This window comes from Petaurus breviceps, unplaced genomic scaffold (genome assembly GCF_028583685.1).
Source record: "Petaurus breviceps papuanus isolate PSGF00001 unplaced genomic scaffold, PetGlider_PUasm1.0 186, whole genome shotgun sequence".
Taxonomy (NCBI): Eukaryota; Metazoa; Chordata; class Mammalia; order Diprotodontia; family Petauridae; genus Petaurus; species Petaurus breviceps.
Window position 1 is genome coordinate 37,001,759 of NW_027185798.1, and position 14,255 is coordinate 37,016,013.

The window sequence follows — 14,255 nt, forward strand, 5'->3', positions numbered from 1 at the left end:
GAAAACTCTAAATGGTGTCAGGAAGAGTAATGAGTGATTTCTTTACTTGGAGTCCACAAATTTGTTTAAACTTTTAAAAATAACTTTCAATATAATTGGTTTCTTTTGTAACCCTACCTATCTTATTTCATTTTATCCTCTTTCCCCTCCTTTCCCTCTTCTCTCTCTCTCCTCTTCTCCCTCTCCCCCTTTTCTCCCCCTTTATCCTCTCCCTCTTTTTCCCCTGCTTCTCCCCGTCCCCCTTCTCTCTCCTCTTTCCCCTCCTCCCTCCTCTCTCTTTCTCCCCTCTCTCCTCGTTCTTTTCTTCTTTCTTCTTCCCAGTCTTTCTCCTCTTTCCCTCCTGTACCTTCTCTCCTCCTACCTTTCTTCTCTTTCTCCCCTCCTCCTCTCTTCCTCCCTCTCTTTCTCCTCCTCTCACTTCTCTTCTTCCTCCTCCTCTCCCCCTCTTCTTCCTCTTCCTTTCCCCTTCCTCCTCTTCTTCCTCCCTTTCTCGCCCTCCCCTCTTCCTCCTTCTCTTCTACATCCTCCCCTCCCCTTCTCTCCTCCACCCCACCGCGCATCCATCCCCCTTGAGTTACAAACGGCCCCAGGACAAAGCCTTGTTCCTGCGCTGAGGCTCCCAGGAGAAGGTGAACTCCGGGACAGAGACGGCTGCTCGGGCCTCGTGCGCTTTCAGCGATGGTCTGAGCTTTGGAATCACTTTACTCTGACTGCAGAGACAGTGTTGGGGGAGTGGGGAGGGGGTCTCACACAAGATCCCAAGCAAACTATTCGAACTGAGCTGCTGCGTCCGAGAGATCACCTCTCCCAACACCCCCCTTCCCATTTTACGACTGAGCAAACCGAAGCCAGAGAAGGCAGTGACTTCGCCAAGGACACACAGCTGGTCCTGGAGGGGGCAAGATTCAAACCCCAGTCTCCCCCTCCCAGGCTGCCTGACCCGAGCTTGGCAGCTTCTAAGGCCACCTCTCCGTTGCTAGGGGAGACCGCAGCAGTTGAGCCAGGGCTCTAGAATGGGACTGGGTGGGGAGGAGGTAAGGAAAGCAGGGGTGGGCGGGGCTTTGGTTACCATGGAAGCAGGACGCTCAGACTCCACCAGATCCTGAAGCTTGTGCTTCTCCAGCCCTTTGCATGGGACCCAAGAGAGATAAAGACAAGTCGGGGGTACAAGCCTCCAAAACCTGGGAACCAGGCCTCATTGCCGCCCCCTTTAACCAGGTAAGTCTCCGCCGGAGCCGGTCTATTCTCCAGCGTCTTCCCCAGAGAGCAGGATGCCCGGTAACCCCTCCTGCCACTAGCCCTTGCGCTCCTTCTAAAAGCTCTTACTTGGCTCCTCCCTCCCTATCAAAAATAAAAAAAGCTGAGGGGCAAGGGGGGTGCTTCCAGACCCCTCCCCTACTCATGCTGACGTCAAGGAAGGGGGTCCTAAACCCCGGGTTTTCTTGGGGTCCCCCAGAGTTCTTTTCTCCATCCCTCTTTCCGGGCTCAATTTAAAGGTCTTTGGAATCCGACTTTGCAGGCCTCTGGAGTAGGAGTGGCTGTCTACTTTTATTTTTTTTTAATTTAATGAATTAAATAATTTAATGAAAATCCTGAAAAATAAAATAAAAACCTAATGGTTGAAGTACAATGTCTAAAGAGAGGACTTTGACAGTCAGAACACATCTAGATTGTTGAATTGAGTCAGGTGACTGCAACAGGGTGTAGCAGAATTGTCTTTGGAATAAGGCCTGGATTCATATCTCAGGTCTGTCACTTAACTAGTCTTGTAACAAGTCATTTAACATCCTTGGGCCTTAGTTTCCTCATCTTAAAAAAAAAAATAGGGGATGGGAGTATGTGAACTAAAAGATACTTTTACTTTTGGTACAGTCTTGAACCCAGTAGGCCTGGAATCAGAAAGACCTGAGTTCATATCTGACCTCAGATCCTTACTAGCTGTGTGAGCCTGGGCAAGTCACTTCACCCTGTTTGCCTCAGTTTCCTCACCTGTTGGAGAAATTGGAGTTGGAATTGGTTTGCTATTTTCTTTTCCAATTCCAACCTAACAATAATACAGCAAGAACAGCATTATTAGGAAAATGGATTAAAGGAGATAGGAATGTGAAGCAAAAGGGGCAGAGGGTTAAGACTTTTGTTCTTTTGGGCTCCAGAGGACAGAGGTTGAAGCAATGGATGGTAATCATAGAGGCAAAAAGTGACATAATGCCAAGTTTAGTTAGTGATTAGAAATGAGATGGGTGTCTTTGAAGGTAATGAGTTTAATTCAGTTCAGCAAGTAGTTAATTATTAAGCTCCCAACATGTCAGACACATTGCTAGGCACTGAGGCTACAAAGACAATGAAAATAAAAACAGTGCTGAGATCCTCTAGCCAAGCAGGATGGTCAGTGAGGATGGGATTCTTGATTGGAGTGGAGGATTGGACCACGTGACTTCTGAGGTCTGTTCTAACTTTGGAATCCTCAGAGCTGATCCTAAGGAAACATCCACAGCATGTCTACTGAAGGATGGCTTCTACTGAGTAATTGGCAATACAGAGAATATATGTGACCCTTCTATGGACTGAAAAGAAAAGAGGAGAATATGAGCTCTTTGAGGTTATAGACGTCTTTAATTTGCTCCGTGCCTGGCACGGTGCTTCACATATATTTGGTTCTTTAAAAAAAAAAATGTCTCTTGGACTGAATTGAAGATGTTGTAGTAGAAAGAGCTGAGAGTTAACAAATCAGTCACCCTCTGCATGTATCAAATGAAGATATGCATCCTTCTTCAATCAGCTATTATGAGGATTCAGAATATAAATTCCTTGAGGGAATTTATTTCATTTTTGTTTCTTTATCTCTGGTGCATAACACAGAACATAGGCATATAATAAAGGCGTGTTGAGTTTTATTGGATTGAAGGTTAAAAGAGCTAACAACCTACATACAGTTTACAAATGTAAACTAGTTATTGTTTTCTGATCATAGCAAAGATTGCATACATTGTGTACTGAATGAATGCAGACCCTATCTCTCCCCCCATCCAATAACTCAGGGCTTTTTGTTTTGGTTAGTATCATAGATCCCTGGGCAGCAGGGTTGGCTACTAGACTTTGTTCACAAAGGGGCATAGATGTAGACAGCAACATAAACCAGACCACCTGCCCATAACCCCAACCTCGTCAGGCCATAAACCATTGGACATTCTTTGCATTCCCTTCATCTTGGGAGCAGAAGTAGAGTGCTGGTCCTAAAGTCATGAGTTCAAATGTGAACACAGATACTTACTGGCTGTATGAGCCTGGGCAAGTCACTTAACTCTATTTGCCTCAGTTTCTTCAACTGTACAATGAGGCTAGCACCCACCTGACAGAGTTAATACAAGGATCAAATGAGAACATACTTGTAAAAGGTATTCATCCTCTGCAGCTTCCACCCCCTGCTCTTAATTCTGTCCCATGGGATCAAGAACCATATCTAACTCCTCTTTACCATAATGACTTTTAAAATATTGGAAGATAGATTCTGTGCTCCCTCCCACCTTGAGCATTCTCTTCTAGACCCTAAGGATCCCTGGGTCCTTTAGCCAGTATTCAGAATAGCGTGATATCCAGTCCACTCACCAATTTGGTCAACATCCCCTAGATCAGGGGTAGGGAACCTGCAGCCGCAAGGCCACATGTGGCCCTCCAGGTCCTCGGTTGTGGCTTTTTGACTGAGTCCAAGCTTTACAGAACATTTTGTTCTGTGAAGTTTGGATTCAGTCAAACAGCCACACTTAAGGACCTAGAGGGCCACAGTTTTCCTACCCCTGCCTTAGATGATCTTCAGGTTTTCAACATCCTTTCTAAAGTTTAGCATCTAGAACTGAATGCAGTATTCCAGATGTGGTCTGAGCATTACACGATATTTTCTTAGGAGCTGTAATGAGTCGATAGACTACCTTTCGATTAGAGTTCCACATGAATTCTATCTTGAAACCATAATAATGCGTTTTTTTTTTTTGTCTTCCGCGAATGGAATTTTTTTAATTTAGGAGTTAGTCCTAACATAGGACTTTATGGAAGCAATTATGACATACAAGTCCTGTATTAATGGAATGAAATGATGGAGTTCTGGGTTACTTTAACCTTCTGAAATATGGGGTCTCAATTCAGTAATCCTCAGTTATGGTCTCAGATTCTTAGGAATATTTTTTCGAAGTTTTCTATAAATGCCCCTTTCCATGCACTTTTATAACTTAGACTTAGCCCACACTATTTTTCCCTCCATTTTCTTGAAGCATTTGGATGCCAAAGTTTGACTTGGAGTGAACCTTTCTGCTTGAATTATAAACTGCTGGACAGAAGTGTTTCATGGAGGTGCTGACACTGTATTAAGTCAAGGGTTGCAAATATGAAGTTGTAATTTTCCTAGTGAAGTGGAAAAAGCTAAAGGCATTCTTTTTCCTTGTCTTAAGACCCTTTAAAACTTATTTAGATTTCCTGGTCTTGCAAAAACACAGTACAGCTCTAATAAATCTTTTTTTTTTTTCATTACTAGAAAAAGCTAGAATTCAACATAGTGTCAAAATTTTAGTTACAAAGAATGAGTTCCCTTCTCCTCTGTGCACTAGACAGAATAAATACATTCCCATAGTAGCAGAAGGAAACATTGCTCTGACCTTCCCATCTCCTTGCCTCACATGCAGCCCCATGTCTGGTTTAGGCACTGAAGTAAGCTGACAGCTCTATGTGATACTGTGGGTGGCTCAGATATTTCTTTGTGTCTTTGCATAAGGATGTTCACTGTAGTGATATAGACAAGGATGGGGGTGGGGAACCTGAGGCCTGGAGGCCACGTGTGGCCCTCTAGGTCCTCAAGTGAATCCAAACCTCACAGAACAAATCCTCTTAATAAAAGGATCTGTTTTGTAACACTTGGACTCAGTCAAAAGGCCACACCCACGACCCTAGAGGGCCTCATGTGGCCTAGAGACTGCAGGTTCCCCACCCCAGGGCAAGGATAAGATTTTATCACTTAGCTTCCCAATGCCCCTCCCCCCAAAAAAGGCACAAACGGTTCAGATTATCAAATGCCCTTCCTTTGTATTGACTGTTCATTGACAGAGCTGTGCTGTGCTTCAGGTGAGGAAGAACAAAGAATGACAAAATTCTAGTCCTTCATTTGCCCCTAATGGTGTGATCTGGGGCAAGTCACTTCCTATTTCCCTGTGCCTCAGTTTCCCCTTTTCAATAAAGGGAGGGTTGAATGAGAAAACTTGCATGGGTCCTTCTAGCTCTAGGCCTCTATGAGTGTGTCAGGCTCCGGCTTAATCCTTAAGGGGGATGCTGTTTAGCAGATTTATGTAAGTGTATTCTCTTCTCCTTCCTGCCCTTCTCCATTCCCAGGGCTCGGTAGTATTTTTTAACCTTGAGTTGCTTTTGGACTGCAGGAGGGCTCGTAGAGAAAAACATCTGTTTCCCTAACTTATTTTTATTGACTTTCTTTTATGCTATGATTTTGGGTTGTCTTGGGCAGATGGAACATCAATTTGAGTTTGTAACACATGCTGACTACCTACCTCGAGCATCTGTAGTGAATCCTTATTTTAATTCAGAGAGCACCCCACATAGTTCACAAACTACCTCTCATTTAGTAGATGTCTCTGAAAGCTGCTCAAGGCACAATAAGAAGTGTAGTTCATATAGCTTTGTTTTGCAGTGCATTTTACAAATATTTCATTTAATCCTCACAACAACCCTGGGGCACAGGTGCTATTACAACCTCCCTTTTACAGATGAGGCAATTGAGGCAAACAGAGATTAAATGACTTGCCCAGGGTCAAACAGCTAGTAAATATTTTAGGCTAGATTTGAACTCAGATCTTCCTTGGTTCAAGTACAGTGCTTTATACATGGGAACACCTTAGCTGCCTCAAAGATAATTAAGTGACTTGCTACTTGTGACTTGTTCACTAGCAATAAGCACCTTGTTGCTGTTCAGTAATTTCAGTCATATCCAACTTGTGACCCCTTTGGGGGTTTTCTTGGCAGAGACACTGGACTGGTTTGCCTTTTACTTCTCCAGATCATTTTACAGATGAGGAAACTGAGGCAAATCAGTTTAAGTAACTTGGCCAGGGTGTCACAGCTAGTATGTGTCTAAGGCTATTTTTGAACTCAGGAGGAGGAGTCTTCCTGACTCCAGGCCTTGTCCTCTATGCCCTATGGTGCCACCATGTTTCCCCAGTATGTGCTAGAGGTGAGATTTTAACCAAGGTCTTTCTGATTCCAGACTTAATATTCTATGCACTTCTCCAGGAAATCTCTTTTGCTTACTACACTTAATATCTCTTACCACATAGTAGTTATGGCACATATTGGCCAGTCACTTTAAAAATGGCAGAGAAAATAATTACCACTCAAGTAGTAACCCTAGAATTATGATTTAGTGGAAGGAGGTCTATGAGACATGAGCATATCATTAAATCAAACAGTATTTACTCAGCATCTATCATATGCCAAGAGCTTTGCTGGGCTCTGAACATGCTAAGACAAGAACAAGATTGTCCCTGCCATCAAGGATTCTATAATAGGAAATGTGCTTATGTGTGTGTTTGTATGACTATGTGGACATATATGTGCAAGATTTGGGTGAGGAGGGGTCAGGCACTACTGGCAGGTGGGATTAGTAAAGACTTCAAGTAGAAGGTGGCTGATAATTTGAACTCGGAAGGAAACAATTATTAGGGAGAGAGGGGAGAGGAAGTCAATTTTAGGTAGCTTCATTTGAATGATGGGTTAAGAAGCCAGATTACAGAGGGTTTAGAAGACAGATGAGGGGAAGGGAAGGTATCTCCTATGAAAATGACTTTTTCAAGGAGTTTGTTTAGTCATTAAGGGAAGGGAAGTATTGGAGCTAGTGGGAGTAAGGGTGGGTTAGTTTGTTTGTAAAGGATGAAGCTGACACAAGCAATTTTTATAGGCAGCAGAAAAGAAACCAATTAATAGATAAGAAGAAATTGGGGGAAGAATCTGCTAGAGAAGTTAGAAAGGATGAATTTTAGGGTTCACCTAGAGGAGTTGGATTTGGCAGGAAGCATTATCTTATCATCTCTGTACTGCAGTGCAGGAAGAGGGTATGGTCAAAGATGTCTAAGGGAGGTGAGATGAGTAGGGAAAAGGAGAAGTTCTCTGTGAAATAAGGTCCTCCATAGAAAGGGGGAGAGAAGAAGGTGCTATGGGAAGTTTGAAGAGCAAAGATGTTTGAATAACTGTTATGTAGAGTGGGATAGCTCATGGATTATGAAGGAACAGAATGTTTGTAGGGCTAGCATCAAGGCTAAATAAAATAGATTGGGCTAGAGAATCCAAGAAGCAGGAGTAATGTGTAATATGGCCAGAAAGGTAGCTTGGGGCCAGGTTATAAAATGCTTTAAATACTAGAGGAGTTTTTATTTTATCTTAGAGATAGAGAGCTATTTGAATTCTTTGAGTAGCAGAGGGACAAAGTCAGACGCGTACTTTAGGAAAATCACTTTGGCAGCTGGGTAGAGGAGAGAAATTTGAGGGAGGGAGACAAATTAGGAGGCCATTGCAACTGTAGAGTCAGGTGGTAACAAGGGCAAGAAATTAGGGTAGTGGCTATGTGAGTGGAGAGAGAGAGATAGGAGTCTGAGACATGTTGCTCTGAGCCTTGGTTTTCTCTTTTTTAATGATCAAATATGATATATATATATATATATATATATAAATACACACACATATACATACTTATATATATGGAACCTAAAGCACTACAAAAAATCAGTGAACTATTATCATCTACTCCTCTGTGGAGGGTAGATGACCGACTTTTCATCAATAATTAATTATTAGGTTACCAGCAATTGATTTTACTATTCAAACTAACATTTTATTTCTGTATTATGGCCCATAGTATACAAACTTTAATTGATTTATGCATTATATCTTCACTTCAAATTTGATGCTTTTGATTTTTTTTTAAAGCAATTGGGGTTAAGTAACTTGCTCAAGGTTACACAGCCAGTTATTTCTGGATGTGGTGCTAAGTATCTGAGCCTGGATTCAATCCCAGGTCATCCCAACTCTGGGGCCAGTGCTCTTACTCACTGAGCCACCTGGCCGCCCCTTGATTTTTTTTAAATAAAAAGAAAATGTTTACTTAAGAACATTGGTGAGCCCAGTTAGGAAAGTACACTTTAGTATGAAATGGTGTATGCAAAACAGAATTATTTTTTATGCTCTCAGACAACACTAGAATGTCAGAGTGCTCTGATACAGAAGAAATTAAAATCCTTCCATTTCCTACCATTGGCCATATGGTATTGCTACTTAGGTATAAACCTAAGCATTTTGAGGGAGAAGCAGACAGCTTTGAGGCAGAGGTGTTAATTTAGAATATTTTTTAGATAGGCAAGAAGGATTATTGAGCTAATTCATGGATGATTTTAATCCAATCTCATAATCACAACATGATGATAGCAAGATGCTGTGATATGGACCTTCACTGGTTCAGTTGACTTTGAGCTTAGATTGGATCTAGAAAAGTTGATCAACCTTGTGCCCTGAAGGCTGTTACAGATTAAGCCAAGACTAGGGGCACAATGGGCAGAGCACTGGCCTGATGTTAGGAAGATCTAAATTCAAGCTTGACTTCAGAAACTAGCTGTGTGATTCAGGCAAATCCCTTAATGGCTGTCTGCCTCAGTTCCCTCAGTTGTGAAAAGGGGATAACACTAGCATCTATGTCACAGAATTGTCATAAGAATCAGATGAAATAACATTATAAAGTTCTTAGCATAGTGCCTTGCACATCTACGGATTAAACATCTACTAATGTTTAATAAATGCTTGTTCCTTTCCTCTTCCTCCCTCTGAGAAGGCTGTCATAAGTGTACTGAATTCTGGCTCATGACTGGAATCTTTCTGCTGACATTGGAGAACATACTGAGTCCATTTTAAATGCAATGTGGTATCAGTATGGAAAATAATTAAAAGCCAGATGAAAATGCAAAAATTTAAATTTAAAAAAGGACAACATCCTGGTGTAATAGATAGAGAATCAGACTTCACACTTGGCCTTTGCCCTTTACCACCAGTGAGAACATTGGCAAGACACTACTGTAATTCTCTGGGCCTCAGTTTACTTATCTGTAAAATGAGGGGGTAGGGCTAGAATAATTCCCAAGATCCTTTCCAGTTCTAAATATAGAAACGCTATTATTATTGGTATTACTATCGTTATTATTTTCAAGCCCCTCAGGAAAATTCTCCTCCCCTTTCAACAGGCTATCAAGTGACCCTCCCCTTGTGTGCACCCCACATTCTCTCAGGACCCATTGAGTCCACATGCCACACTGTGCCAGCAAAAGATAGGTCCTGTTAGTTTTTGTGCCTGAATGCTTCTTGGCTTCCTGTTTTACTAACTTGCACAGAGAGCAAGGTCCGTGGGTTTGCTCACCCCTCTCACGCCCCTGGTACTTTGTCATCATCTCCCTCTGGTGCTGGCTCCTCCATGCACACAGTTCCCTGCAGGGGCTTTGTAGGTGCCCAGATCTCTCTGCATATCCCACATTCAGCTTGGTGTCTGTCTCACAGTCTGTGTGTTCCCTCCTACCTGGCAAAAGCTTTGTTCAGAAGAAGTCACTCAGTCAGTCAATCAATCAATAAGCATTTATTGAGCACCAACTTTGTGTAGTCTAGGCACTTGAGGAGTCCTCCTAATAAGAGCTCTCTCTTAACAGGAGTATCCTACTTACCAGTCTGCCAGTTATGTTTAGGCCATTTTCTGCCTGAGTTGTCCCCTTTAGCAACCTTTTGATGGCATAGCATTTTCTTTGCTCTTTAAAAATTTACTGTGTTGCTTGGCTATGGTCATAGCCACTGGCTTTTTGCACACTTAAGCTGTAGTTATGTAGATTCTGACATTCCTGAACCAAACCCATAATTCTTGTTCAGAATTTGAAGAGTTCCAAAGGGTCTTAATTTATGACACCCCAGGCCTCTTACAGAAAATCTTATGATGTACAGTACTGGGATGATGATAGACTAAGCTTAAAGAGATAAAAAAATGTAAGAAAATATCTTTTCTTGTAGCAATTAATAGTGCTTGAATTATAGGTCATCAAACTGGGAAATGCATTTTTGTTTGACAGAATCTCTGACCAATTTCCTCAGAGCAGTGAAAGATTTCAGAGTGCTTTTTATCCTGAACTGTAAAGCTATGGCACGTTAGTGTGTATTTAAGACTTACTGGAAATGTCTATATGAACTGAAGACTGATGTCTGGCAGCTACTATTTTTTTCTGAAAGGAGGTTGGAATTTTTATGACTGTTTTCTGAAACAGACTTTCATTAATATTTACTAAACAAATTGCCAATTTTTGCAAAGATCATTTTAATAAAAGCCAATGAAAACAACTGAGTTACTTGGAAAAATGTTAATAGAGTGGACTTTTCATAAGATCACATTTCAATTCTATTTCTTGGGCAACAATTTATTATTTGAATGGCTTTGGAAGTAGTAAATGAGTAAGTATATCAAAATATCCACCTAGATGTTATATGTGACATTTTATTACAAAAAGGAAAACATAAAACATTAGTACAATGCATGTGTTTAGCCTGTCCCAGTCTCAGTGTGAATTGAGCCATATCCTAGGAAAAAGTCTGCCAAGATACAGCAAATCTTGTCTATGTTTCAGTGTAGGAATAACCTTGAGTGACTTCCTATTGCCAATAAGTTAAAGTCCAAAAGTGCTTTTTGCCTGGCACTCAGAACTCTTCGAAATGTGCCCTCTAATCTTTCTTATTCAACATTTTCTTTTACCAATCTCACCCCACATGAGCCCCCTGTTAACTGGATGATACCATGTTGAGTCCTGCCTGGCTGACTTTGTTCCATTTTGTGTGGAGGTGATAGTAGGTTCTCAAAAGCACAAAATAAATCCTGGCAGGTCCTACCAAATCATAAAGGTCTTTGATACAAGCCTAGACTTTGCCATATGTCTATCACCTGAAGAGAAGCCAAGTGAAGATCATCCCCCAAAAGGTGGTCACTGAGTGCTGAAGGGATTCTTGGCCATAGCAACTCAACAAGGTTCTTTTACTGTGATGTGGAGAAAGTATTCAAAACTACAGAATCAAGTAGTGATTTTGTATATACCTTTGTCCTCTTCAGAAATTCTGCCTCTTCTCTGTCCCCTCTCACTTTGCTCCACTGTCCTTAACCCATTCCAATACCGGTCATTCTTTGGAGCCCAACTTATGCCTCTCATTTCAATGAAGCCTTCCCTGAATGCACTCACTCCCATGGATCTTTCCCTCTGCATGAGAGTCATAGAATTTAAGAATAGAAAGGAAATTTAGAAATCATTTAGTACAACTACTCTCTCAAGCATGAAATCTATCTAAAACATCCCCAACGATCATTTTTCCAACCTCTGCTTAAACACCTTTAAAGATGGAGAACTTACCACCTTTTTGAGATAGAGCATTCGATTTTTAGAGAGCTCTAATACTTAGAGAATGCTTTCTTTTATCAACTCAAATTTGTCTGCCTGTGACTTCCACTAATTAATCTCAGCTCAGCACTAGTTCCAGGGCCAAGCAGAAGAAATCATAGGACCATAGATCTAGAATAGTAGAGACAGACCTCAGAGGTCATTTACTTCAACTCCCTCATTTTACAAATGGTGAGACCCAAAGAAGTTAATTTCCTTGCCCAAGGTTATTCAAAATTCTGATTAGCATCTGATTTGCAAACTATCTGATAAGTATCGGAGAAGAGAAAGCTTTTTCTGATTCTCCCATCTGCAAGTGACCTCTCTGGCCTAGCATTTCTTAAAGTATTTTGTCTAGACCCTTCTTTTGCCTTTACTTCATTCTACCTTGTATCTTAGTTCTTTGTTCCTCCACATCCCTATTAGATTATAGGCACCTTGAGAGTAGGAACTGTGCTGTTTTTCCATCTTTATATTTCAAGTCTAACTCCCTAATTTTACAGATGATGAAAGTGAAGCCAAAAAAAGGTAAGTGACTTTCCCAGGGTCCTATGAGTTGCAAGTTGCTGTGCCTAAATTCAAATACAAATCCTCTGACTCCAAACCCAATGCTCTTTCCATTGCCTCCATTGGAAATGGGAATCAGTTCTCACTGACTCGCTGAAAAGAAGGGAGAAATCAAGAAATACACTGGGGTTAAAAGAACAAAAAAGCAGGTCAGCAAAACCATCCAAACACATCAACCCTTTCTGACAACAAATGCCGTGTTCCAGATCCATAGTTACCCCCACTTCTTCAAAGAGGGACATTTTCTCATCTCTTCTCAGGGGCCAAGCTTTAGCTCTTAATTTCTGATGATGAAAAGAGTTTCCCTTTCATTGAGGTGAACCCTGATTCCAATTTCACATTTGTAGGGCAATTAGCAATATTCCTCTTAGCTCTGCCTGACCAGAAGAATGCCTCTGATATGTAATATTTGTTTGAAAACCCAGAGGAGCTTGCTTTCTTTTGAGGTTGGCCTTATTTTTTATGTTCTGAAGTTCATTTTGGACCTCAGATTTTGCTCCAAGCAATAAAACTGGTTGGATTGTACGAACTTATTAGAGGGGTAATTTTACCCGTCTGTTGGGGGTGGGGAGATGGTTAAGGTGTGTAGTGGTTTCTGTGGTTTCTCTATGGAGTAAAATTCCCAGCAAAGCTTTTCCATGTGGTGTTTTAATAGCAGCCTTAAAACTCTCTGATGCATGGAGCAAAACCAAAGGAGACTCTGTGCTAGATTTGTGGGATGGGCCAAGTCTGCCTATGAAGAATGAAAGCAACACCATCAAACATCTTAAGTTTAGAGAACAAAACTAGCCAGAGAAGATTCCCTAGAAATGCCCAATTACAGAATAACAACAAAATCTTCCAACCCTCGTTCCCCCCAAATTGGCTCTAGGTTGTGTGTAGAATATTTCATGGTAGACTGGGACTTAAAAAGTTGTAAGGGCAAGTTGGGTTTACTATTTTACTAATGTATAAGCAGAGTGTTCATGCTCAGTAAAGTTAACTGATTAATTCAAGAAGTTTCAAGTAGGTACAGGGAACTGCCTAAATATAAAAGGAACAAGGTCTCCCTAGAGTCAGACCCCCAGTGATTCAGAATCAACTTTGATACAGAGGTGGCCTTGAGCCATGGATGGGAAGTTTCCAAATGAAGTCTGGATGAGCATTTATTGAAGGGTTTTCTAGAGGGGGATGCTTGATGGATTTGGACTGTTTGCCTCTGAGGTCTCATCCAACTCTGAGATGTTGTATGCCTAACTCTAGTTCTATTGGTCATCGGTAAACATTTCTGTTATCCCTTGGAATCTTGTAGACTTCTCTTTTCCTTTTTATTTCCTTTTTAGACCAGATCTCCCTATCTCATCCAGGCTGTAAGTGCAGTGGCCACTTATGTGTCTAATCCCACTGCTGATCAGCATGGAAGCTTTGGCATGCTCTATTTCCAATTTGGGCTGATTTGGGCCTCCTTAAGCAGCCTGTTTGTTCCCCCCACTCCCTTGAAGGCTGATCATATTAACGCTGAATTTAATGCAGACACCTGATTAGCTTAACCCACTGCAGATCAGAAACTCCTGAACTCAAATGATTTACCAACCTCTGCCTTTTCAGTTGCAGGGGTCACACCCAACCCTGACTACCTCTAATAAGACAATTTTCTCCAAATGCCTTCCACATCCACACCATATAGATAGCTGTGGTCTATACCACATCCGTCTTTCTCATTGTTCCTTCTCTCCCTGATTGTTCCCACTGCCCTTTAAGAACTCTGAGCATTCAGCACCTGGTGACTGAAATGACTTATGGCTAGGAATGGGGGAAGGGAGCCCATAAATCCATCAGTCAACAAATGTTTATTGAGCACCCACTATAAATCAAGCTCTGGATTAGACACTGCAGAAGACACACCAAATGATGTGTCATAGTTCCTAATCTCCAGGAGGCAGTCTAGCTAAAGAGAAGATATTAGGCCAAAGAAAAGCACAGAGTGATGCATGATTGAATGCTGGCTTAGTTCAAAGGAAGGAATAATCACTTCTATCTGAGCGTAAGCAAGAAAGGATTCATGGAGAAAGTGAAGATTGAGACGGACTGTGCGAGTAGAGGTAGGATTTCTCTGAGTAAGAACGAGGGGTTTCAAGTGAGGGAGCAAGGTCATTTGTTGAATTATTGAATAAAACTCCTAGAGCTAGGAGGGCTCTAGCCCAACTCTTTGTCTCATAT

The 14,255-nt window shown here is 41.6% G+C and overlaps 1 protein-coding gene across 1 annotated transcript in view; it reads left to right on the plus strand.

Moving 5' to 3' along the window:
- The first annotated feature begins 676 nt into the window (after positions 1 to 676).
- The window catches only part of SPAG17 (sperm associated antigen 17), a 266,279-nt gene continuing 252,700 nt past the window's right edge, over positions 677 to 14,255 (plus strand). Inside the window, exon 1 of the mRNA XM_069089276.1 lies at positions 677 to 1,218. Within this exon, the coding sequence (XP_068945377.1) occupies positions 1,132 to 1,218 (87 nt within the window). The 5' untranslated portion in view covers positions 677 to 1,131. The remainder of the gene's footprint in view (positions 1,219 to 14,255) is intronic.